The sequence below is a fragment of the Bacillus rossius genome, chromosome 1, assembly GCF_032445375.1.
Source record: "Bacillus rossius redtenbacheri isolate Brsri chromosome 1, Brsri_v3, whole genome shotgun sequence".
NCBI lineage: Eukaryota > Metazoa > Arthropoda > Insecta > Phasmatodea > Bacillidae > Bacillus > Bacillus rossius.
The window spans coordinates 117,748,930-117,776,825 of NC_086330.1; the positions used below are offsets into that span (position 1 = coordinate 117,748,930).

The 27,896-nt window shown below is 41.4% G+C and overlaps 1 protein-coding gene across 5 annotated transcripts in view; it reads left to right on the plus strand.

Annotated features, from left to right (window-relative positions):
* The window catches only part of LOC134543053 (synaptic vesicle glycoprotein 2A-like), a 130,886-nt gene that overhangs the window by 80,187 nt on the left and 22,803 nt on the right, over positions 1-27,896 (plus strand). For 3 of the 5 annotated variants that reach the window (XM_063387782.1, XM_063387774.1, XM_063387792.1), the window contains exons 7-9: positions 23,279-23,451; positions 24,689-24,978; positions 25,090-25,249. In XM_063387782.1, coding sequence (XP_063243852.1) covers positions 23,279-23,451; positions 24,689-24,978; positions 25,090-25,249 — 623 coding nt within the window. Of the gene's footprint in view, positions 1-747; positions 892-23,278; positions 23,452-24,688; positions 24,979-25,089; positions 25,250-27,896 lie in introns of those variants that run through there. The other 2 variants (XM_063387827.1, XM_063387820.1) reach the window with 2 other exon arrangements.

Sequence of the window (27,896 nt, forward strand, 5' to 3'; positions counted from 1 at the left end):
AGTACACCACTCCATCTACCACATCAGTAACAGCTCTGGTGAGAAAAACAAGAAGCTTTCAGCTCTATTTTACTTCACGCTACCAGATCGCGCTGGTGTGTCATTTAATTTCAGATACACATTTTGAAAGCAGATGCGGGAATTACATTAACAAGTGTATTAATTAATTAAAGTAAACAGAAGTAAATTAATAAATCAATTATTTTTTACTTTTTATTGCTTCTTTATTAAAATATGTTATTTTGAATTCGGTTATTTTTTGTTAAAATATATTTTATTTTGCGCCTACTTAGGAATGTTTGCCCAAAACCCAAGTGGCCCAAGCCGTTATTATGTGAACAATGTGGTACGCAAATGTTTTTAAATTTAATTTCAGGCTATTCAAAATTTAATTTAATGTACTTAACATGTCTTTCGATACAAATTAGTTTTGTAAATTGATTTAAACGGGGAAGAGTGTTTTGATTTAAATGGTAGTCAGTTATCATTTACCTAATAGAAAAACGAAATATTTTGATTAACATGCACTCTTATGGGAAAACATATTTGATTAGAGCTGTTTTAATGAGCGCTCTGTTTTCTTGAAATGGATAAGAATTAGAGCGTTACTTCGAGAGGGGGTTGTATACAAAAAACAAATCATTGAAACATTTTGTAAACTGTGGTTAGCCTTAAAATGCTTTGTACCACATTTTGATTCTTGGTTCAAAACTAAACTTGAATTTCATTGTTGTGTTTTATTTTTAGGGCATAGTAGAAGAATCAGAGAAGCACGAAGTACTGACAGAACCAATTTCCTCCAAACCCTCGAATAAACAGGATGAGATTAAGCCTACAACTTCCTCTTCTTTGTCTACTAGTTCTCAATCTACTTTAAGTAAAACAGTCCTGATTAGTAGTGAGGTGCCGGTGCCAGCAATTTCGTGGCAAGATCGTGACTTTGGATATCTTTTGGACAGTGAAAGTGTTTCAATTTCACTATCAAATGAAGACATATAGCAATGGATTAATAACTCGTGGGTACCTCCAACTAACTACAACTTTCCTTTGATTCTTGAGAGAAAAAAGAATAGGCCGTTTCAGTATAACTGGTTGAAATTCTAACCATGGCTTGCGTATAGCAAAAAGCTTAACGGAGGATTGTGTAAAAGTTGCATACTCTTTGGACGATCTGAGGGTGGTACGAATGATGTTCATTTAGGTACAACTCGCGCAGGCTAGGAAGGGCCTTGAGACGCGCAGGTCGTAAAACCGCCCCCCTTGAGAGTCCAAGCGGCGCCCGTGCTCTGATTGGTTGTGCCTGCCAAGGCCAGCGATAGCGCACGACTGTCTAGTAGACTACTATCGTGAGTGAATATATCAGTCTTTCTCTTTCCATGGTAGTGTTGTGTTCGTGAATAACTATACGTATTTAAAAGAGTACTGTGAGAATTGTCGGAGTTTGTGTGCACATTCTCTTTAGGTACGTACGTAACAATGCCTCCAATACATTCGAAGCTGAAACACAAGGTTCTGCATAGTCAAACGCGAGAAGTTATTGCGAATGTAATTGAGTTCATGAAAAATGAAAAACAAGCTCGAGCCCATAATCCCTTTTGCCGAATTACGAAAACGTGTTGCTGCGGCTACAGGCGTGTCTAAAAATGTTGTTACCCAGATTACCAAAGAGATGCAGAGTATTGCAATCGGCGAAGGCACAAGTTTCGTAACACCAAACAAACAAACATAGGACGCGTACGAAGCATGTTACGGGACTTGACGATTTTGATAAGTGCGTTGTGCGACGAAGTATTCACAATTTTTATATAAATCAGAAAATCGCCCCTACTATCCCAAGACTACTACAAGAACTGCAACAGAGTATTGGTTTTAAAGAAGGAGCAACAAGCTTGCGAAAAATCGTGCGGGAATTGGGATTTAGATGGAAGAAAACGAGAACAAACTGTTCTGTACTTACAGAGAGGCAAGAAATAAGATACAGACGGATTGCGTACCTAAGAGAGATAAAGGAAGCTAGGCAGCAAAACAGGCCTATAGTGTACATGGACGAAACGTATATACTGAGCTCGCACTGTACAACAAAATCATGGAGTGACGAAAGCAATGCAGGCCTGTTGAAACCAGTATCTAAAGGCGAGCGAGTGATAATTGTTCACGCAGGTGGCGAAATGGGTTTTATCAAGGACGCATTGTTAATGTGGCGTTCAAAGCAAGCTATAGGCGACTATCACAATGAAATGAACGCCACTTATTACGAAAAATGGATATTAGAGAAGCTTACACCTAATCTTCCAGAAAACAGTGTTCTGGTAATAGACAATGCACCGTATCACAATAAACTCCGTGAAAAGTGTCCTAATTCCAACTCCAAGAAAGAGGACATGAAGACATGGCTAAGTGAAAAGGGCATTGCATTCCGGCCCGACATATTGCAACCAGAGTTGTACGAAATAATAAAAAAACACAAAGAACTATATCAGAGTTACGTTATTGACGAGCTTATGTCACAGCACTCTCACCGAGTTTTATGTCTTCCTCCATACCACCCTGATTTAAATCCCATCGAACTCATCTGGGCGGACGTTAAACAATGGGTTGCGCAACGAAATGTTGATTTTAACATTAAAAGTGCTATCGCTTTGTGCAATCAATGGTTCTTCGAGATATATCAGGACAAATGGAAATCAGTATGTGCACATGTACAAACAATTGAAAACGGATATAGAACACAGGAAGGGGCAATTGATATCGCTCTGGAGGAAGTGATTATTAACCTAGGCGAAGAAACTGACACTTCAGATGACACCGATAGCTACAGTGATTACAGAAATCACTCTGAAATGGACAGCGAGTTGTCTGGCATTGAAGAACTGCAGTAGGTAAGTAAACTGGAAAATGTATTTTGTTTTCAGTGTAATGTATACTGTATAAACGTGTTTTGTTGTTCCAACAGTAACCGCTCTGAAAGGGATAGTAAATCGTACATATTTCAAGTATTACAGTAGGCGAACCGACTACACAACAGCAGCGTGATGCTTTCAGTATGGTGTGTACCGTACTCATGTTTTCTTTCTGTAGCACTCCCCTCTACGCCGCTAAGAAGGGGAGGGACCTAAGCTGCGCAGTAGAAGCTCGTTTTCGTCCGTTTTTAATCTCTATCAAAATGTTTCCTACAGCGAACCACCAGTAAACTGGTTGTAGAGCCTTTAAGTACTTTCAAAAAGGCAACAGAAACTTTAAAACATCATTCAAACACCAAATAACATAAAGCAAATGTAGTAGCAAGCCAAAATTTTGTAAAGGTGATGGAGGGAAAATCTCATTATGTGATCTGTCAAATCAGAAGTGCAGAAAAGGCTCTTGTCAAAGAAAACAAAAAGAAATTTATGCCTATCATAAAAACGGTAATTTTTTGTGGTGTCCAAAATATTCCACTTAGAGGACACAGGGATGATGGAGACTTAAAAACAGAGGAGTCGTCCTATGGAGAAGGGAATTTTAAGGCTTTATTGAAGTTTCGAGTAGATGCTGAAGACAAGGACCTATTGTCACATATAGAGTCATGTAGCAAAAACAGCAGGTAAATAAGCAAGACCACACAAAACGATATAATCCAGTGTTGTGGTGAGGTAATAACAGACAAAATTGCAGATAACATCAAGAATGCAGTATATTTTAGCTTGATTGTTGATGAAACAACAGATAATTCTATTAAGGAACAAGTGTCTGTATGTATTCGCTATTACGACCTTGCTACTTATTCCATTAAAAAAGACTTTATAAGGTTTGTTGACGTTGTAGACCTCACTGGCGAAAACATTTGCCATACAGTATTAGGAGAACTTGCCAAATTGAACCTGGACATTCGTAACTGTCGTGGACAAGCATTTGACGGCAGGTCAAATATGAGTGGAAAGTTTAAAGGCGTTCAGGCTAGAATAATGCAGCTAGAGCTGCTGGCCCTCTACACTCACTGTACTAATCACAAACTTAATTTGGTTGTAAGTAAAGCTTGTACAGTGCATAGCATAAGGACTGCTGTAGGGGTGATTTCTTCAGTAGCAAACATTTTTCGTGAATCCGCTGGGAGAATACATGCATTAGACCAAGAAATGGGTGATAGGCTGAAGAAAGGGAAACATACTCTCAAGGAACTGTGTGAAACAAGATGTATTGAACGGCATGATGCTGTACTTACCTTTCTAGAGGCTCTCCCTGTCCTACCGTCTGTACTACAAGCAATAGCCCAAAAATCATCTCAAGGGAGCAATGCATTTGCATTGTTACATTGCATGCTATCATCGGAGTTTATCATCTCTGTTGTTGTTCCAGGCGATATTTTAGGGATTACTTTACCCCTGTCTCGAAAGTTACAGGCTGAGTACATGGACGTATTCAGAGCAATGCAACTAGTCAATGACACAATAGCAAGCATCCAAAAGCACCGACATCACAGCAACAAAAAGTTTAAAACTATCCTCGAAAAATATGAAGAGCTAGCTCATGATCTAGGGACTAATATTAAAAAGCCAAGGTTAGTGAAATTGCAAATAAACCAATCAAATGTTGAGGCAGAGTCTGATGAAGAGTATTTTCGAATCAGTATGTACGTACCATTCTTAGATTATCTAATCTGCGAACACTCTTCCAGATTTCCGAAATCACAAATGATGCGAATTTCCGAACTAAACAAACTTATGTCACCAGACTTTGGAGAGAACTTCAAAGATTTTGTTCTGTGTGGAGTTCAGCTTTACTGGGATGATTTACCTTGTTTTTCTGCTGTGAAGGGAGAGCATAATATTTTTAAAAAAATGTGGTTATCTAAGCCCGATGATATGCCAAAACATCCTTCTCAAGCATACAAACTGGCAACAGATTTTGCCAAATCTAAGAATACTTTTCCAGATCATCTGCACTCTCCCAGTCACATCCAGTACAGCGGAATGTTCATTCTCAACACTTAGACGACTTAAAACTTACCTAAGAGCTACAGTGACTGAAGAGAGGTTAAACAGACTAGCACTACTACACATAAACCAAGATATTGTATCTTTGAAAACAGCTGAGGAAGTTCTTGAGGTGTTTCCCAGAAAGCATATAAGAAAACTATCCCTAAGACTAGATTAAATTACTATGTAAGAATTAAACTACTCTTGTATAATTTATTGATGTCCTTATCATTTTATTAAACATATAAGTTTTATAAAACTGTAAATGGTATTTATATGGCTACCCATTAACATCAAAAGAAAATTCTGTTGGAGCTTTACCAGTGGCCGGTTTGGGGGGGGGGGGGAATTCCAGACTCCCAATGCCCCCCCCCCCCCCCCCCAAAGTCAATCATGTATCCGCCCCTGCAAATACACAATGTATACACAGGACACACATTTTAACGAAAAGAACAAACATTTGGACGAAAATTTGACAAAAAGGAAGCTCATTTAATGAAAAGGACGCACATTTGGACCAAAATTCCACATATGGAAGTACATATAACCAAAAGGACGTGCCTTTGAACGTAAATTTTCACAAACATTCAACTCAGTAGGATGCGATCGTTAATTTTACGTTAGAATATAATGCCTCCAAAATTAATTATCTCTACAATCATTGACTCTAACAGTATTTTGTCTCCAACAGTCATTGGCTTCAACAGTCATTGACTTCAACAGTCTTTAACTTTATCAGTTTTGTGGCTCCAACAGTGATTGGCTCCAAAAAGGTATTAGGCCTAGCTGCCATTAAGCTACTAGACTAGGAGGATAAGAAGCTACAAGACTCCATGGCTACAACTGACTATGAAGCTGCAAGTCAAAAAGGCTACAAGTCTACAAGTCTACATGGATACGAGACTACTTGGCTCATTACTGTCTTTAGCTACCTTCAGCAGCGAGAGTTAATTTATCTCATGCAAAATAAATTGTTGAAAATAGAGCTCATTCTTGCCAACAGATGTCGTCTCGTGTTGTTTAGAGGTAAAAATATTTATTTCTTTTATGTGATATGCGGATACTCAATAACTATCGCAAGAGAATGTAGCAAAGAGCAAACCATGCTCTGCTACCATTTTGTAATGTATGCTGGGCTACAGATAAACACTCAATAAATCAATAAGTAAAAATAAGGCCTTAGAAGGTCCAGCCCACAAACAAAAAAAAAACACAATGATCTCAGAGGTGCCCAGACATCGAACAAAGGAATTTACTTATAACCTACTAGTAACTCTAGGAGGCTATGTGGATCAAAGATGAATAATAACGAAAAACCAATAGTGCTAGTTTGATTTACTTAGCTTTTTTCTTTTCTTTTATCTTAGAACACACATGTATTAAAATACATTAATTACAAACAGAAGGAAGCCCCGAGGCGAAAAATACATAAAAAAAAAAAATAACCATATCTCTTAAACTTGACCCTGGTTTTATGTGAGTTCGCAGGCTCAAAAGAAAGACAATTTACATTTTCAATTTGCTTTTAAAATTAGTTTAACCAGCTCCTATGTCCTGAAAACTGACAGTCCTGGCACCGGGTGTTTCTGTAGATAAAAGTACAGAGGAAGTCGATTTATGAAGAAACTTGCATGTCGACCGGTGTGGGGAGAAATCTTGTGACTCCATGAGCCCAATCACGGTCTGCTAATTTTGGCAGTGAAGTTCCATTCTAATTCTTGCATCTAATTCTTGGGCCTAATTCTTGGACCCCGCCTGTAACAAAAGTCCCAAATTGCTTATACTGGTTAACAAGCGGCTAAAGCTGGGCAAGGTTACGCCCAGGGAAAGGCAAAAGGAGGGGGGAGTGATTTGACGATAACTTACCCAAAACAGCAGGGTGAAGTCACGTTAGCTGGCTCCAGTAGTAGTGTTGGCAATTCCCGACGCGGAAGTCCGCGGTAGCCATTACGAGAAAAGTAAAAAAAATTATATTAAAAAAATAACTAGTACAGGCAGCCAATTTTAAATGTAAGAAAAATAAGGCATATATGCCTTGATGTTCGAGACTACATGACATAGTGCCGAGTCTTGGAAATAATACAGTGGCAGACTCTCGCGAATCGCGATGCGTGGTCCCTACTGACCAGATGCTGCCCGCCGAATGTCCAAAAATGGCGTCGGCATGCATATTTAAAGAAAGTTACTCCGCCCATCCCTGGAGGGGGGGGGGGGGTGGTGATGGCGCATCACGCTACCTCGCCCTGGCGAGTCGCGAGTAACGACGAGTGAGGAACAACCTTTCGAGTTGGAGCCAAGTCGATACCTTATGGCTGGCTCGGAGGAGCAAGGGCCGTGCTGCCCTCTGTCGGAAGGGGGAAGCTGCCTGTTAGTTCTGGCCGCTCTCGCTAGTTGTCGCGGGCATGAAGAACAGTAGACCCGGGTGCGAGTCTTTTCAAATGCCGCGCCCCATACTGGCGACCAATCGCGCTCGGATGGGCAGTCCGGGTCATCGGGGGTCGTTGGCTCCCAACACCTATGGCAAGGGTGGGGCGGAGTGGTGCTGGAGAGAAACGCTTACCCTGGTGGGAAAGGGCTTCTATCGGAGACACAGACGTGCTTGGGTGTTGTTGAACCTGACCGGAGTTATTCGTGAATGACGCCGATGTCAGGCTGTCTCTCGGAAGGGGTGGTGTGGTGGCAGGTTGCCTTTCTGCAAGCGTTTTGCGACACTGCGGTGTTGGCTACCAACACCCGGGGCATGGCTCCAAGCGGAAAAAATATGAAGCCAGCTGCTTGGCTAATACTAGCTGGAGAAAACTGGGGTTGACGAGTTAGAAAAAAAGGGGGGGATTGAGTGCACTACACCGAAGAAGCATGGGTCCAGCCGTACACTGGGCCGAAGAAGATTCGAAAACTGGGCATATAAGATTAGATAAAAAAATTAGGAAATAATCTAATTTTTATTATTATTAGAAATAATGGTGCCGAAATGGCGCATTATAGGCACAAGAATGATGGCTTCGCTAGACACCAAGGAGAAGGAAGTGTGTCCTTCGTTTTAGTGCTTCTCAGCTGTTTCAAAGCATACTTTTCTAAATTATATAATATTGTTTTTTGTTTGAATTCAAGCTGACAAAAATGTTTTTAGTGATAATTTGGTAGCAGGAATTCACATTTTAAATGTAACTCAAAATAAAAAATTTCGCGACTCTTAAGTAAAGGATTTTACATGCAGAGATGGTTTTCTCAGAAATAACCAGAAGCACTCGGAGATCAGCAGAAGTCTCGACAGGAATAACCATAAGCACTCGCAGAATACCATCAAATATTGTCAGAAATAATCAGGAGCACACGGAGAAAACCATCAAAATATTGTCAGAAATAATTAGGAACACACTGAGAAAACTAAAGCATGTTTTCCTTAATATCAGAAAATCACGGATAAAAAATTAAAAAAATTACAAAAAAATAATAATAAAAATTAAAAATAAAATTAAAAAATGAAACAACTTACAAAAATTTCTACCAGCTAGTGAACTTCTCCGTTGTAGAGCAAGGATAGAGTTCTAGAACAAGCCAGAAGTTTCAGAATTTTGAGAATTTTCATGTCAAGGTATGCAAATTACTAGCTTCGCCTTCTAAGCATACTGTAGACATCGAGAAACCTTAGTACTTTGTTTGTTTTTGTACTTGTAGAATTTCTTTAACAATTTTTTATTTGTTATTTTGTTGTTTTTCTAGAACTGTTTTTTTTTTTTTGTAATTTTAATTAAATTATATTTACTTGCATCAAGCAAGAATCAAACCAAGGACATAAATCAATCTAATCAATCTTTTTTTTTAACAAGTGACCTTTTTTCATAATTTTTGGATATTTTCCCGAATTTCTAGCTTAATAATTAGGAAATTTCAAGATGGCGCCTTAATGCTAAGATGTCGGATGCCACAGAAATAAATTATTCCTGCACTCTAGTGGTCAAAATTATAAACTAATATGTCGGTAACACACTCTAGCAGACGAAAACAATATTTCTGATCCAAGATAGCGGCCACCAGCAGACGACAACAAAATGACGTCTGTAACGTAAAATGCAACGTTCTATAATCCAAGATGTCGGGTGTAAAGAAAAGTGCAACGATGACATCATACTTTAGTAATATGGCGGGCGTAACGAAAAGTGAAACTTTTAAGTAAACTTTATTTTTATTTATTTTCTATTTTTTTGGAATTTTTTGGTCAAAAAATAAAGATATTGTGTTTACGGTCAAGGTCTTACAGCAGCTAGACGACGGGGAATCTAAGTCACTATGGGGGATTTTTATTTTTGTGAATATTTTCGGATTTTTTCGGAATGTTTGGCCCAAAATTAAATAATTTCAAGTTTATGGTCAAGGTTAAGGTCATGGCCTCGGGGGCTTAGGGAGGCTTGTAGATGGGTAATTTAGCGGTTTTTAGAGATTTGGGTTCTTTCAAAGGCAAAAGTCTTTTGAGGCATTCCGAATTACAAAGTTTTGAAGTTTTGAGGGGATAACGGGAAATTTTCCTTTAAAAAAATGGGGGGGGGGGGGGGGGGGATTTTGCCTTAGAAATAGGAAAAATTCTAGATATTTGAGTGATTTTTAGTTATTTTCAGGAATTTCGAATGTCAAGGGCATCCTATATGTTTGCAGTGACGTCAGGTCAGTCGGTCATTGACCCCACCACACACACCACGCCCAGAATCCAGCACTCGGAACGGCCAATACATAGGGGAGAAGGTGGGAATATGGACTGGGGTTGTAAAGTGGACCATTATTGTTATTCTGTTGTATGTGCTGCGATCTGCCGGATTTTAGAATAAACACATCGAAGAGTATCCTGAGAAGTCAACAGGTGGTGCTAGTGTGGATTTCATGTTTAGTTTAGCTAGCAAGTTGACGTGTTTGTTCTTGTCCATCTAAAACTTTTTGAAAGGTAAGATTAACTAGTATTTTTTCTTACGTTTTAAGACAATTGTAAAATATTATACATACATAATTAGTAGTGATGTTAAGCTTCAAACTGCACCTAATAGTATTTTCGCTATACCATTCATAGACCGACATTTTGAGGTTATTCTGTACAACATGGTATGGCGGTAATATGGACCTTTTTGGTCCAAGCTGGTCCATATTACAACCCCTTTCACAATACACATGTAGGCCGAGCCAACTATTAAATGTTGCTTAAAATTACTGTTGCTAGTCAGTGAATTCCACCAGTGGCGTAGCCAGGATTAGCGTATGGGGGGTGTTAAGAAGCATGCCCCCCCCCCCCTTCCCACCGTATTAAAGCGGGGGGTCCGGGGGTTCTCCCCCGGGAAAATTTGGATTTTAAGGTGTAAAATAGTGCTATTTTAGCAATTTTCAGTACTTAAATTTAAATATTGTAATGGTAAAAATGTTATTAATTTTAATATGAAATTTTGTTTGAGTGATGAATAAGAAATTAATTAAAGATTTGGTGCTAAGGGGGGGGTTCGAACCCCTAAAACCCCCCCCCTGGCTACGCCCCTGAATTCCACCAATCTAATGCACAACAATATAACATTGCTGTAATAATTGTGGTCATTTAACGTAGGTATCACTCATTTACTTGGAATATTTGTAGTATAAAATCATTTTTTAAAGTTTTTTTTAAATAAAAAATATTTAATAGTATCCATTAACCTAGATAGGCCTGATGTAAGCCAAATTAAATATTTCCTTATTTAATTGTAGCAAAAGCCATTTTATCAACATATTAATAGGCACTTGTAGGTACTAGACCTACATATTATATTTTTTTTAATTTTGGAACCTATCTTTTTCCAGGTGGGCCATTTAGGCTAATATGCCAAGGAAAAAGCTGGGAAGAGAAAAGAGAGGACTTAGGCAGAAATGGCACCCAGAAGATATGGTGAATGCCATAACAGCTCTTCGTTCAAAAAAGAAAAGTCTTAATGAAGCTGCTAGATATTTTAATGTCCCTAAATCAACATTATTGAGGAAAGTAAAATCCCATTTTGATGCAGAGACTGTAGCAAATCAGAGGATGGGTAGGCATACTATGTTCCCTCCAAAAATTGAGCAAAGACTGGTTCAGTATTGTCTGCTAATGGAAAATACTTTCCATGGGCTTACTCGAAACGATATTAGGAAAATCGCCTATCAGCTTGCAACCATGAAATGTGGTCTACTTTTTCTAACGTCTACTTAAGGGCCTATATGTCCACAGCCCTAAGTCCTAGCGTAGTTTACACTAGCCGCATAATTTTCATGTTATTACATACAAGGTCCATGCTGTAATGGACAAGGGAGCTTGGCACTGGGTTGTGAACCATAAGGAAAAGTTTATTCAAGTTGACCTTATTTATTCCACTCTAACCAGACATTAAATGTCATTTCACAATTTTATCCGAATACAAACCTTTATTACTTATATATTTATCTTGACAACAGTAAATAGAAAACTTTAAGTTTCCGAGATAATTAGCACTAGGACAAAATAGTGCTCATAAGACATTAAACATATATTCTCAATCACATTGCCGTCGTCCGGGGTCTCGGGCTCGAGTCCCAGTGCGGCTCCTAGCGGGAATGGCTGTTGTGAATGTAATGTGTCCGGGTGGGCGCCAGACTAGCTCTGCTTCTAGTCGGTAGGTGGGTCGTGGGGTCGATTGCCCTGCGTGGCCCACTAGGACCTTCGGCGATGTTGCGTGGGTTATGAGGAATTCCCTACTTGGCGGTGGTTGGGAGTCGTAGGGTTAAGTAATCATACGCTGAAGTGATGCAACAAATGATGTACATCATTTATTCATGCGACTGTGGTTCAGGTGTAACACCGTTGGTCACACGCCACGTCTTACAGCGGTTGATGTCACACAATACAGAAATTACACAATTACACAAGGATAGTTTGAAAGTTACGTAATAAGACATGGCACAAGTTCATAAAAATGGGACGCGAAGATGCGTTGCACAAGTTTATTGAATGTTACGCGGTGATGCGTCGCACAAGTTCACAAAGGAAAACGTTCTAGATTCAAGGTGTCGCACAAAGTTACTAATTAATTACGTATTAGCGTGGCACTAGGCGTTTCTGAGCCTGGTTACTTAAAGAGGGTTGAGGGTGATTGGAGGCGGCCAATCCCGTATAACAACGTCTCAAGGCGGTGTTCGCGTCCACTGTAGTGGAGCGTGGACCGCAGCTAAATTCGCTCAAAGTTCCCTTACGGGTTGGAGTCAGCGCCGGAGCGACTGGTTTTAATTAAAGTTCTGTTCTTCGGGAGGCGGCTCGTGCTGTATGCTGAAACTATCCCACAGACCAAGTGTGGTGCAGGGGGTTTTAAAAGTTATGCGGCCGGATTAAGTCCTGGACCGAAAATTGGACCGGGTACGCACGGAGAGATAAGTAAAAAGAGGTTTCGAGGAAGTGACTATAATTACCAGAAGTGAGTTCAATGCAGACAATGAATCATGTCTCTCCGTGGGACGTGCGTCCGCCCCGGTCCACGAGTCGCGATGTACTGGCGTGATGTCATGGCGCCCGGGCGAGGCTCGGTGGCCCTCGCGCCAGGGTTGACCTCATTACGTTATTTTCTAATGTGACATGTTAATAAGAGAATTTAAGGGCATTAAATTCTTACATTAATTATTAAAGCTGAATCAAGATCACTCGTCCCTTCTACAAATAGAAGTTAGTATGTTTAGGAATTATTTCATTTAAATTTTACGTCATTCCAGCGACTGTTCGTCTCTTGCCGGACTGCTCTGGTGGGGGTAATAACGCAACACAAGGGGTTAATAATTATGTCACATGGGTTAATTGACTAATTTAGGCAGAAGGCCGCCAGGGGGACACTCACACACGTATCGACGTATTTACACATGTGAGTGCCCGGGCACTCCTACGTCGCTCTTTCGTTAATCAACTTTTAATGTATACATAATATTGTTTAATATTCTGTGTTTGTTTTTGCAACGTGGTCGGTTGTAATGTCGGTCTGTTTATTAGGGGGGGCCGGGTTCTACCTTGGTTGCTGGTGGCTCACCTGACTCGGGTGGGCCATGGCTAGGGGCGCGTTCCGTTAGCGGGGTTGAATACTGGCGGTTGCAGATCGGGCTTTAGGCTGGCCTTCGGTCGGACGACGTCAACATTAAAATAGATAATTTACAATGATCGTAACACTTATGTCGACACGCGCACGTGCATGTGATACGCCACAGGGATACAAACATCCCGCGTGTATAACAATCTACAAACTTATTTAAACGACAATTGCACGACTGAATATGCTGGGCATGAAAGACAATACAGGTTTAAGCATTGAATGCCCATTAAACCCGCCTGTTCTCTTTCTAGCGAATAAATGCTTCATATAATCCCTTGCGAACGAACATGCAACTTTATCAAGACTGAACAGGGGAATGAATCCCTATCATATTCCCACTACAAACAATCTTCTTAATAGTTACGCCAGCATCTACAGCTCGATGCAACTGGCCACGTGGACCACTTACTGATTCAATTTAAAATGGAAAAGTTAAATGGACAATTACATTTACAGTGACTCGTCATGTTAGAATATACGGAAATATCAATTAAGCCAACGTGATATTAAAGAGCGACTTTACAATTAAGATCCACGCACGTGGCTGCGGTTAACGACCCATGGCAAGGTCTCGAGGAGTGAAGCTCCCTAAAGAGTATTCAAAACATTAAATTCTCACAAACGCAATCCAAAACCGATATAACCCAAACTTTAATTTTTTCCAGGTGGCATCCAAAACATATAATTTAGAGGAAAAGAGAACTATCATTAATTTAAATCATGGATACGCAGAGCCACCGTCTGCCACGAACACCACAGTTATCGAATACTTGCCATGCTCGTTTTTCGCTGCCACGCCGTCACTCGCCTAAGTCTTTTCTAGACCTCTTCATTCGATTAGTAATTACAACAGTTACTAGTCGGTGCAGACCTAAACGAAGAATAAGAACGAGTCCGGGCTCTCCCGGGCTTAAATAACATGGCCCCGGCCAGGCGCGCACGCGCAGAACCCAGACTGGAGGGGATACAAGAAAGGATTGAGAGGTGGAACTAGAGAGAGAAAGCCAAACGGAAGACGGGATAGCAGTGGCCGCGCCCTGACGTCATCGTCGACGTGGCTGTTGCAGGTTTCAACCCCCCTCCCCTAGAGTAAACCTTGCCCCCCCCTTTGCCGAAACATTATTTGCCTTATATATCAAATGCATGAATTAACATATGAGTGTCCATTATGTTCCTTGTCGATCTTCGTCTTGAGAACAGCAACTGTGGTCCAGGTTCCCGTGTCTCTTGAACATGCAGAATATTCTTAACACAGCGTTTCCAGTCATCGCGCCCAGATGGTCCGCAACCAATGGCGCACCACTACCTGGCCAGAAACTGGCCTACAGGAACTCTCCATTCGGCGTTTCCGCTCCCGCGCTGTCCTTCTCAGCTCAGCCTTTCCTCTTCTACGTAGATGGGCCTCTTGGAGCGCAGTATCCATCTTCGCGATCAAGGGTTCCGACTGACCATAGGCTCGGTCAGTCCGACCCGATCGACTTGACTCCTCGGCATCTCCGTCGAACAAGTGACGTCAGTGGCTCACGGCTGGGCTGTTACGTCCGGCTGGGCGACCGTGCGAGCGGGCGGAACAGGTGACAGGCCGCGCCTTGCGTTGCGGCCAGAAGTCGGTCAAGCGCCTGACCTTGAGCGGCCTTGCGGCTCCTCATCATCTTACTCAGGCGCCACGTTGCGAGCGGGCGGCCAGCGAGTCACGAGACTCATCCCGCGGCACGTGCACAGGCGCGCCTTCCGTCCATGACTCGGAAGGGCACGTTGGGACTCCATGATTCGCTTCAGCACACCGGACAGCATTCCCGTCTGGCCCAGACAGGGGCGCACGTAGTCGGCAGGGGCGGTTTGCTCCCGCGTGGTCGGCACGCCCGTCATCAGCGCTAGTCCCAGGTCCGCGTACATCCGACGGCGTACAGCGGTGCAGGCGCAATCCTTACTCGTTCACATCAGGGTGGGGGTAGTTCAAACTCTAGGCAGGCAGGCGGCGTACGGTCTTGTAGTTTTCGTGCGGCCGTGACGATCTCGTAGTGACGACCGTCGGGGCGACCACCGTGGGAACGGATAAAAGGACACACGTTAACCTGCAAAACGTGTGAAACAGCAGCAAAACGAAGCAACAAACAAACAACTTCGTTGAGCATTTAAGGGGGAGTGTGAAACATCTTAATTTGTGAAACATGCGCCTTGCGCAGTCTACCCCTTCTACCTATTTCTTTTAACAAGACGGTATTCGGTCCCAATATTTTATTAATTACATAGGGGCCAGTATATGGTGGTATTAATTTAATATTAATTTTGTCAGCGAGTGAGGGCAAAACATAATTTCTACATACAACTGTGTGGTTTACTTTGAACTCATGGGGCTTCCTCTGCGAATCATACAAGCCCTTGACGACCTCTCGAGCCTTCGCGAGATTCTGAGTGACCTTTCGAATCACCATGTCAAATTCACGTTCGTCAGAGCCCTGTTCCAGAGGCGGGAGTCCCCACTGATTTAGGAGAGGATGCGTGAGTTCCCTGCCAAGAAACGGGATGGAGGGAGGAAACCCAGTGGAGAAGTGAACAGCCGAATTCAAACCTACGTTAATGAAATCCAGGTCGCTGTCCCAAACGGCCTGGTCATCCCTGTATAAAGACGTGATAATCCCTTTCAACACTTTATTCGTGCGTTCCGACTGGTTTCCCTGAGGGAAATACGCGCTACTATATATAGGGCGAATCGCCCATTCTAGGCACATTTCCTTCCACAATGTGGATTGGAAATACCTCGCATTATCACTAACTATCATGGCTGGAGCTCCTAACAACTTCCACACGTGATCGCGTAACGCTTTCACGATGGAGGCGGCTTTCATGTTCCTTAAGGGCAGAAGAACTACAAATTTTGTAAAAATATCCAGGACTACTAATATACAGTTATTTCCTCATTTGGAACGTGTTAACGGACCAAAAATATCCACATGTAGTACATGCCACTGTGCCACAGGTGGGTCCGCACAGTATAGGCCTACCTTAGTGGTCAGGGGGGGTTTAGACAGCTGACAATCTTTGCAAGTACGTACGTACTTACGTACATCCGTACGCAATTCTAGCCACGCCAGATGCGCACTTATGCGTTTATACGTTTTCTCCATACCTAAATGACCCCCAATTAACGAGTCATGGAAATACTGTAAGACCATGGGGCGCAATCTCTCAGGCACCACCTCTTTCTTCATTCTACCCGATTTACCGGTGTAGTACACCACATCATCCTGCATAACGTAAGGAACATTTTCTTTAGCCTGTAATTTATGTTTTATTTCCTTACAGAGTTTATCCTCCCGTTGACAATCACGTAAATTGAAATATGATTCAGGGAAAATTTTACATGTGTTACCGTTAAAAGAATCGTGTTCACTGTGTTTTTCATCAATAATAAATTCCTCTGGATTAAACATTCTCGACAAGGTGTCTGCCACTACATTTTCTGTACCTTTAATATGGTGAATTTTAAATTTAAATTTTGAAAGTCTCAAAATCCATCGGCCTAATTTTCCCAGTTGGTGCGGATGATTATACAACCAGCTGAGGGCTTGGTTGTCTGTATACAGATCAAATTCTTTACAATCTAAATATGATGCCAATTTTTCTACCCCAAACAGACAAGCTAGGGCCTCTTTTTCGTAGCGCCTAACCGTTTTTCGCTTTCGCTGAGGGTTTTGCTAGCAAAGGCAATGGGTCTCAGCACATCCATGTCTAGGTGGCCTAACACTGCACCTAGTGCTACGCTGGAGGCATCTACCTGTAGGGCAAAGCGTTTTCCAAAATCCGGTAAAATCAAAACTGGTGGAGAGATAAGAAGGTGTTTTAAGCTTTCAAATGACTTTTGCTGCGAATATCCCCAGTCAAAGTTTACTCCTTTCTTACGTAATTTATTGAGGGGCGTACATACCGTCGCCTAATTTGGTATGAATCTCGCGTAATACCCCGTCATCCCTAAACATTTCTGAATACCTTTTATATTCTTAAGACGTGGAAAATTCACAATAGGCGCAACTTTGTCCGGATTCATGATCAGATTTCCCTGGGATATTACGTAACCTAAAAATTTAACATGTTTACGACCCAAATCAATTTTGTTAGGATTTACAGTTAATTTCGCCGCCCTAAGGCGTTCAAATATGTCTCTCAGATGACATACATGCTCCTTCCATGTTTGACTATATACTATTATGTCATCGACGTAGTTAAATACGTGTTTATACTTTACATCATTTAGTACGTGGTCAAGTATGCGGCTTAAGGCCTGGCTTCCAAAACTCACACCCATGGGTATACGATTGAAGTGGTATTGACCCCAAGGGGTGGCAAATGCTGTGTATTTACGACAAACCGGATCCAACAAACACTGGTGAAATCTGGAATTCAGGTCTATAACTGAAAAATAACGGGTCTTCCACAGGTGTTGCAGGGCGCTCTCTACCGTCGGTAAGGGGAACTGGTCTTCCAATATACGTTTATTAAGCTGAGAGAAATCAGTAACAAAACGGAATTCCCCTGGTTCCTTTTTTCCTACGAGGAAAGCTGGTGAACGATAGTTAGAAACGGTCGGCGAGATAACTCCTGCATCCAACATGCGATTTATCTTTTCACGTAGAATCTGCATTTGAGGTGGAGAAATTTTGAAATATTTTTTCCCTGACTGGCGTCTCATCTTTCAAAAAAAATTTATACGGGAGAACGTCGCATTAACCTAATTGTTTGGTAATGACGTCGGGAAATTCTCCTATTAATCTAGCAATATCCCTTTGTTTCCCGGGATTATGTTCCTGTCCACGACCCGATAAAATTATGGGAGTTTTATTTTGGTGGGTGAGGTAAATTTTAGCCTGAGGGGCAAAACTAAATTTGAGTTCGTGATTCGCTACGTCCAACACGCAACGCGTAGCTCCTAGGAAATCTAGACCCAAGATAATATCCTCAGCCAGGTTTTCAATGACAATAAATTTCCAATTCCACGAGAATCTTTGAATTTTCAAATGTAATATTACCTCAGTACCGGAATGCATCACTTGGCTATTAGCCACGCACACGTGTATGTTTTTACTCTGGTTAATCTTTACTTGATGGGGGTATTGATTCTTAAGGTTAGTTATAAACTTTTTACTAATTAAGGAACAAGTAGCACCTGTGTCTACTAAGGCTGGGTAATTCTTTTCAAACACTTGTACGTGCACTATATTACAAAATACCCTGTTGTTGGTTTTTTGTCTAACACGACTACAGTGACCAACTATACGCCGAGTCCCCTGGCGTTTCCCGGACATTCCGAACGGTAATGTCCCGTGCGTTCACATCGGAAACATCTCCGCTGTGATAAGTCTACTGCCGGCTGCATGCACTCAGCCGTTGCGTGGCCGAACATGCTACAGTTGGCACACCTGAACCCGGTCGCCGCGACGACCGGAGCATTTGACCGCTGAGCCCGTTTACGAGTCGCGCTCGGCTGGCCTACGGGCAAGCGCGGAGCACTGGTTAGACCTAATGCGCCTTCACATGCACAAACACGCACGTCACCTCTTGTTATTTCTGAACCTGGGAAAACACCGTTTCCTGAATGACGTGGATCATTTAGTTTCACAGGATTACTTCGCGCTAACTTGGTACTCTGTAGCTCCTCATGATATTTCTGGACAGTTAACAATCTATTTTCTACATCTCCGCACCATTTGCGTAGTGCCTCTAGATTCTGCGGGGGTGACAACATAGCACTGTTCTGTAATGCCAGCGGAGAAACGTTACCTAGTATTACCTGAACTAGCTCTCCTTCCGGAATACCCAAATCCATTATTTCCGCATAAGCGGCGACGGAATTAACAAATTGCAACAAGGGCTCATCTGGCGCTTGAAAGCGATACACCATGTCTCGCTTACAAGATTACATCACACGTGGAGGACATGCAAACTGCAATACCGCCTTTTTGAACTGCAAAAAGAAATGACCCTTATCTATAGCTTCAGTCAGAAGCTGCAGGTACGCTTCCCCACAAACACTAAGTAAGGATTTCAAAAATTCGGGCTCGCTTACTAGTTTTAAATTAGCCGTTTGCCCTGTTTTAATGAGGAAATCGAGCACGGACTTCGGCTCCTTTCCTACAAGGCGCGGAAGCGACTTTAACGACGCAAAGAATAATTTTAAATTAAACTGGGTATTAACTGGACTCACGGATCGGGCGGACTGCCGCGTCTGGGGGGTCTCTGACTTCTCAGCTTCATCACGAACGTATCGGACCAGCAATGCCCTCAATTCTGCCACGGTATTGGATTCCTCATAGGGAATTTCATTCTCCTTCAAATACTCGAGCAGGTCGGCTCTCTTGAGCTCTTATACCCAGGAGGTGGAAGCCCCTTGAGTCGCCATATTCCTGGAACAAACAAACACACAACGCCGAAGCCAACTCCTATAGCAGAGTTGCGCAGTTGAAATGTGGTCTACTTTTTCTAACGTCTACTTAAGGGCCTATATGTCCATAGCCCTAAGTCCTAGCGTAGTTTACACTAGCCACATAATTTTCATGTTATTACATACAAGGTCCATGCTGTAAAGGACAAGGGAGCTTGGCACTGGGTTGTGAACCATAAGGAAAAGTTTATTCAAGTCGACCTTCATTATTCCACTCTAACCAGACATTAAATGTCATTTCACAATTTTATCCGAATACAAAACTTTATTACTTATATATTTATCTTGACAACAGTAAATAGAAAACTTTAAGTTTCCGAGATAATTAGCACTAGGACAAAATAGTGCTCATAAGACATTAAACATATATTCTCAATCACATTAAAATAGATCATTTACAATGATCGTAACACTTATGTCGACACGCGCACGTGCATGTGATACGCCACAGGGATACAAACATCCCGCGTGTATAACAATCTACAAACTTATTTAAACGACAATTGCACGACTGAATATGCTGGGCATGAAAGACAATACAGGTTTAAGCATTGAATGCCTATTAAACCCGCCTGTTATCTTTCTAGCGAATAAATGCTTCATATAATCCCTTGCGAACGAACATGCAACTTTATCAAGACTGAACAGGGGAATGAATCCCTATCATATTCCCACTACAAACAATCTTCTTAATAGTTACGCCAGCATCTGCAGCTCGATGCAACTGGCCACGTGGACCACTTACTGATTCAATTTAAAATGGAAAAGTTAAATGGACAATTACATTTACAGTGACTCGTCATGTTAGAATATACGGAAATATCAATTAAGCCAACGTGATATTAAAGAGCGACTTTACAATTAAGATCCACGCACGTGGCTGCGGTTAATGACCCATGGCAAGGTCTCGAGGAGTGAAGCTCCCTAAAGAGTATTCAAAACATTAAATTCTCACAAACGCAATCCAAAACCGATATAACCCAAACTTTAATTTTTTCCAGGTGGCATCCAAAACATATAATTTAGAGGAAAAGAGAACTATCATTAATTTAAATCATGGATACGCAGAGCCACCATCTGCCACGAACACCACAGTTATCGAATACTTGCCATGCTCGTTTTTCACTGCCACACCGTCACTCGCCTAAGTCTTTTCTAGACCTCTACATTATGATTAGTAATTACAACAGTTACTAGTCGGTGCAGACCTAAACGAAGAATAAGAACCAGTCCGGGCTCTCCCGGGCTTAAATAACATGGCCCCGGCCAGGCGCATGCGCAGAACCCAGACTGGAGGGGATACAAGAAAGGAGTGAGAGATGGAACTAGAGAGAGAAAGCCTAACGGAAGACGGGATAGCAGTGGCCGCGCCCTGACGTCATCGTCGACGTGGCTGTTGCAGGTTTCAACCAAAAACAACATTTTGCACTAATTTAGACAAGTTATGGCTGGTCGAGCATGGTTTGACCATTTCATGCACCGTCACAGGGACAAGCTCTCTGTTAGAAAACTTGAAGAAACATCATTCGCTCGTGCAATCGGTTTCAATAAAGAAAGTGTAATGAAGTTTTTTGATCTTTTGGAACAGGAATATTCCAGACATCAGTATTCTGCTAGTCGCATTTACAATGTCGATGAAAGTGGTCTTAGTGTTGTGCAGTCTAAACAAGCTCACATTGTTGGTCTGAAAGGAAAGAAGCAGATAGGTTCTCTTACAACTGCGGAGAGGGGAAGACTTGTCACCTTTGTTGCCTGCATGAGTGCTGGAGGGGATTTCGTCCCTACGATAATGATATTTCCCCGTAAACCTGGACCCAGAGATTAATGAAAGATGCTCCTCCTGGAGCAATAGGAAATTGCCACCCATCAGGCTGGGTTCAAAGTGATCTTTTCACTGAATTGTTAGATCATTTTATCAAACATGTGAAACCGTCGGCCGAGGATCCTGTTCTGCTCATACTGGACGGTCATAATTCTCATTCCCGGAATTTGGACGTAATCCTGAAAGCAAGAGGGCATTACATCACCCTTTTGTGCTTACCTCCTCACACAACCCACAGGCTCCAGCCTATGGACCGAACCTTCATGGGTCCATTGAAAACTTATTACAGTTACGAAATAAGACAAGTTCTCCGTTCAGGTGGTTTGGATGTATATGACATTGAGGAAATGTTTGGAAAAGCCTATCTGAAGGTTCAGACAGGTGCTATTGCTGTGAGGGGTTTTAAATGTATGGGAATACATCCCTTTGACAGACAAGTTTTTGACGATGCTGTCTTCGTTGCCTCTGCACTAGTAGCAGAAAATCCTGCGGACGAAAGCAATGAACAATGTAGACCAGCTCAAGACACTGATGACAGAAACATAGATGAAGTCAATCCTCCTCAGATAGAAGAAGCAGAAGCACATGGAATAGAAACTGATGAAGTAGGTCGCGAGTGTGTCTCACCAAAGCCAGGTCCTTCAAAAGCTATGGATCCATCAACGCCTGGTCCATCCACACTCCAAGCCTTCATCACCCCAGAAGATATATCTCCTGTTCCAGTTTTGAGCAAGAAGGTGTCAAATAGAGGCCGTAAATCACTTTCAGCAACTGTTCTGACAGCTTCTCCATATAAAGACGGGTTGCAGCTTTCAATGGATAGGATAAGGACTACTAAGAAGGCGACTGCTGCAAAAGAACTTGTTAAAACAAAAACAAAACAGAACAAGAACACACAGAGAGCTAGTCTTCAGTCAAGTCCAAATACGCATGAAACAGGCAAAGTAGCTTCACGTGTGAATCGCAAACAGAAGAGAAGGAGAAGCGAATCTTCAGAAAGTTCTTGCGAAGATGTTCTCAGTTTATCTTCAAGAAGCTCAACGATAGAACAAGTTATTGATGAAGATGCTCCTGAAAAAGAAGATGCCGAGTGTTTATTTTGTTCTGAGACCTTTGCGATGTTTAAACCAGGAGAACTCTGGGTTCAGCGTGTAACATGTCACGAATGGGCCAACAACTTATACAGTGGGTGTGATAGTGATTTGTACATTTGTGATTTTTGTTCAAATACACAAAACGCTTGATGATCCAGTAAAATTAATTTTAGGTTTGATTATATTTAAGCTTAGAGCTAATTATTTAACATCTAGGCCCCTTTTTCTTAATTTTTAGTGCAGATTTATTATAAGGCCTACTTCCAGAAATTTAAATGCCCATGGCTTATATATGACTATAAATAATGTGAAATTTTTTGAGTGAATTGGCATTGCTTCATGATGTGTATGGGGTCAATCTGTAGGATAAAACTACAATTTTGTGATGAGTTTTTCACATTTTCAGTTATGGTCCACATTATCACCCCACTTCTGCAGACTCAGTATTTGCAAACAATCGTTAAATAATGTATAGCTTCACTATGATTGTAAATATAAAATTCAATCTTCTTCCTATGTTATCTTAGATCAATACATGACAATTTGCAATTTCGCTAAACATTTACTTTTAAACATACTTGTTCCTGAAAACAAAACAAAAAAAAGTTGTCCATATTCTTACCTTCTCCCCTACTACCAAAGATGATAATGGTGATGATTATGGTGATGGTGTTTATAATGATTGTAAATGTGATATTTGTGGTGGTGGTGTTTGTGATGCTGATGGTGTTGATGGTGTTGATGGTGATGGTGATGATCATGGGGATAATGATAATGGTGATAATGATGATGGTGTAAATAATTATGAAGCTGTTAATGATGTTTATAATAATATATATTTTGAGTTAACTATTAATACAACTATAATATCTTTTTAGGTGAAAGTAATTACCATGGAAGATCCTTTTGAAGATAGAGCTCAGAAAGGAAATGATAAATCACTGATAAGTGTTATTAAAGGGTTCTGGTACCAAGCGTTGTCGCTGTTGAAGAAGCCTTACCTCTCATCGACGATACAAATATGTTTTCTCCAGTTCGGACAGTTTATTTGGTAAGACATGAATAACATAAATCACGTAATTTCTCAGAGTAAAATTATATATAATAAAACTTTAAATTACATTTGTTCTTTGTCTAATTGTACTTTCTTGCTCTTAACTGAATAACATGGTTCCAGGTTGGTTTAAATATAGGACAGTTTAACAAATAAACGATAAAACAAGATGTTTCACATTTCACTCAATAGTGAACTTTTATTACGTAGGATATAGCAAAGCTAAGGAGAATTTTGTCTGTGCCGTTCGAATTAGGCATCACAAAATTGATTTGAGGAACTCGCCTTGTCAGCGGTGCATCGTGTTAGTAAGGCGGGATGATATGTGTGACGCTCGCTGGTGCCTCTAGCGCGGTATCGCCTCTAAACGCAAAGCTATGAACTGGCGCGCAGTCTTCTTGTCGTTCATAGGACAGCTTTGAGTTTTGAGCGGTGACCGTAACATTATATGACAGAAAAATGAAGATAAAGGTGTGCTGTAAGTCCGTGAGTGTTTTCAAGAATCTCTACAGTTGTTTCATGCATCAAAATTATTCTGGAACCACGTTTAAGTCATTTTCACTCTTCTAAAAATACACTTTAAAAAGGAAAAACGGAAACTGTACTACTCATCCACTCTCAGCTTATTCTACAAGGGTTTCCGTAAACAGACCCCACTCGGATATCATGAGCAGTTTGCACATCACGTGGTTTCTTGTAAAGCTCTGCACACCGCATGTGTAGCCATCAGGTAGGCGGGGCCATTAAGGTAGTTTGTAGAAAAGATATTTTGAAGAATTTATCCGTGTCTCTGAGAACCACTACAGTTTTTTTTTCTTCAAATTAGTATCAACTGTTATCTTAAATGCTCTTTGTGATCCTCGATGTAACACTCCTATCCATGCAACTGAAACATGGAACAATTATTTTCACGTGGGAATCTCAGCCATTTTTCCAGCTTACATAATTTTTAATGTGTTTAATTTCTAACTCAAAACATTCCTATGCCAGATCTGAATATTAATTTAATCAGAGAAAAATATTAACATTTTTTTTTTACAAATGTTGTAAACGTTATGCCACCGAGGCACTTGTGACCTTGCGACACAGTGCCACAGTTAACATTTTAGAATAGCGGAATAACTTGCGCTTCTCACCAGGTTTATTCTCGATTATAAGATACTATTATTATTTTCACAGTCAATTACACAACTCCAGAAATGAATGTTTGTTTGTGAAATTTGTTTTCTTCCAGTTTCAACAGCCTTTCTTTGTGGGGTCCTGAGATATTCAACAGGATGGGCGAGTTCTCGTCAGCCAACCCTGAGAAATACGTCACTGTCTGCGAAGTATTTAGCGTTCCTGGCAGTTTGAATGGTGACGATCAAGTCACTATCCTCAATGGAACTGTGAATCAGTCGGGTTGCGTGACTTCCATTGATCCGATGGCTTTCAAAAATACACTGATAATAGCTGCCACTGCCAGTGTCGGCGGGCTTCTAGTAGGCTACATCGTCAACTACGTGGGGAAAAGGAACTTCACCTGTAAGTTATACTGCAAATATAAACAAACTTAGTACTAAGATAATAAACAAGTGATATATATCAAAGAAAAATGCAAGTTAAGGAGTATTGTGCCTTTTTCTATCATTTCAGGTATTCTGCTGTTTCTAGCAACTTGCTGTGGTTTGGGACTAAATTTTGCGAGAACAAGCACGCTGGTACTAATTTTGGCATGCGGGTTCATAACATTTTCGGAATTGTCAACCAACTTGGTTAGCACTATTACCATTGACGTCTTTCCTACCCATCTGAGGTAAGAGTCGCTTCCTTGGAGTGATGTCAAGAAAAGTCTTCAACAATATTTATTTAATGTATTAAATTGAAATCATTTTACTGTTTTCCATGCAGTAAGCACGATGTATGTATGTAATACAAAAAAGGGGGGGAGAAATAATGGGATTCATAATGTTGCGCTTGATGTACAGTACTTGTAACACAGGGGCGACGGAAGACTACCATATCGGAAGACTACCATAATGAAAGTATTCCACCTGGCCTCTTCGAAAAAGGCGGAAAAGTACCATAATGGAAATATTCCATAAGTCCAAAGGATGAGACGGAAATCTGCCATATTTTCTTACACCCTCCATGGAATGAGTACAGCAGCATTGTCCTCGGGGAGGGGTTACGTTCCCCGCCCCGCAGTCGGGGAGGGGAGCCTGCCATTAACTTTCCCCGCCAGCAATCGGGGAGGGGGTTACACCCCGCAAAAAGATGTGATAAATAGAAAAATGTGTAATACAATTAACAGAAGTCTTGTAAGTTGAATCAAGCGAATGAGACTTACCTCATGTAGCATGCGCGGACATCAAATGCAAGCATTCACCTCCCGCCAGCGGTATTTATGCATGTCCAGCTAGGTCAGTCCTGGTTGGCCACACTTTCACCACACATCCGTAAAAATGTACGTCACACAGATGTTTTTCCGTCTTAAGACAAATTTATGTGTGAACACATTAGTTTATAACAAATATTTATGTGGTTTTCAGGGTCAAGTGTGAACACATTAGTTCTTAATGTGGTGTTCAGGGTCACGTAGAAAGAAAAAACATACATCGAGACATTTTTTTTGTTAGTCAACGATAGCCCACACCCGTTGGATTAGAATTACATACCAATTATTGTATTAAATGATTTTTTTAAACAGTACTAACAACAGTTACGTATTATGTTACATTACATTGAAATCAATTTACGTATAAAGCATTGTGAAAAAAAGATATTATGTTACATTACATTGAAATTAATTTTTTACATATAAAATAAAAGTTACATTACACTGAAAACAATTTTACATATAAAATAAAAGTTAAATTACATTGAAATCAATTTACATATAAAGCAATGTGACAATGATATTACACTGAAAACAATTTTACGTATAAAATAAAAGTTAAATTACAATTAAATCAATTTTTATGTATAAATGATATTACGTTACATTACATTGAAAACAATTTTACGTATAAAAAAAGTTAAATTACACTGAAAGACATTATATTTTCTTTATAAGGTCTGTAAGCAATTTGCGCAGTGCGGTTCTGGCAATGTCTAACACTCTTTAGTCCAATGCTTGGTAGTGGTCATTGCTCACCGCTGGACCTAGGTCGCCCTCTCCAAGGCCCCGCGCTCTGTGGGAGGAAGGGCGACGTCGGCATCTCGGCTCTACCGACGGCGGCGGCGGCGGCGGTGAAGTCTGGCTGCAGGGGTGCAATGGCGGCTGCGTAGCTGGTAGATCGAAGGCGTGTGCGTAGACCTCTTCACTTGTTGCGGGTAGAGTTGTATCGTTGCATAGCATACTAATGCAGCACTCGCCGAAGCCGGGGCAAGGAATCACTTCTAGAGGCAGGTCTTCCGGTCTTGGGTTGTGTATGTGTTTCGAGTGGACGGTAGAGTCACATTCTTCCGTAACATGTCTCAACGCGCCCTGACTCCACTCGCTAGACTCAACACTGCCTACGCCTGGAGTTACATCTGGATACGTGTTCCGGGGGTTAAAGCTAGCCATCTTTACACCGTCACTGTTTCTGCACGACTGTTCATGCACGGACCTGCGTGTCTATTTAAAACAATATTTACCAGATGAATAATTAAATGTATTATGCAATCACAGCACTCTGAACAGTTCATTGCATGAGGCGGAGTGGCATCAATCGGCAACGTGTCGGTGCACGACCTGTTACTTGGGTATTTAGATACGAAGGCACTGAGAAGCTGTTTAATTTTAATATGTAGGCTCGCCCACTGGACACAAATGGTGACTACAAGGCGTGTTATGCATTTGTATCCATCTTGTTGGTAATTGCAGGTCATAGCGACAATGTGACGATCCGGTACACGACTCGACGTAACCGGATTCTTGAGCAGGTATTCTGAATGCTTCGAGGTCGTGACGCGTGCATGGGAAGCGTGCATGAGGATGGCTCAAATGGACAATACAGTCTTTATCCTCACACTGAAACATGCTCACACATCGCACAGTATGATATGGTCATTTCGGTTCCCACCTCGAACGGAAATGCGTGTTGTCTCTGCAGTACTCGAGGTATGTGAAGGCTTTGATAATGTTTGGATTGTTTGTATCAAATAAGCGTATTCTGTATTCTATACAATGCAAACCCGCATGGGTAGGCATGTATCTTTTTTCAGTAGGGTCAAACATAGTGCATGCCGGCCTTTCACGATGTGTTGGGTCTGGCGGCAGATTCCACAGCGGGTAGAATACAGGATCATCGAGTATGTCTATAGCATCAGGTATATAGTCTTCATCCCAGCGCCCAACATTAAGTCTTGCTACGATCGCTTCGCTCAGAGTCCGGCATGGTTTGCGGTTAAGTAGCATTTTACACGAGGGGTTTGCAGCGGTAGAGTCTAAACTGTAGGAAACTGCACGATGTGTA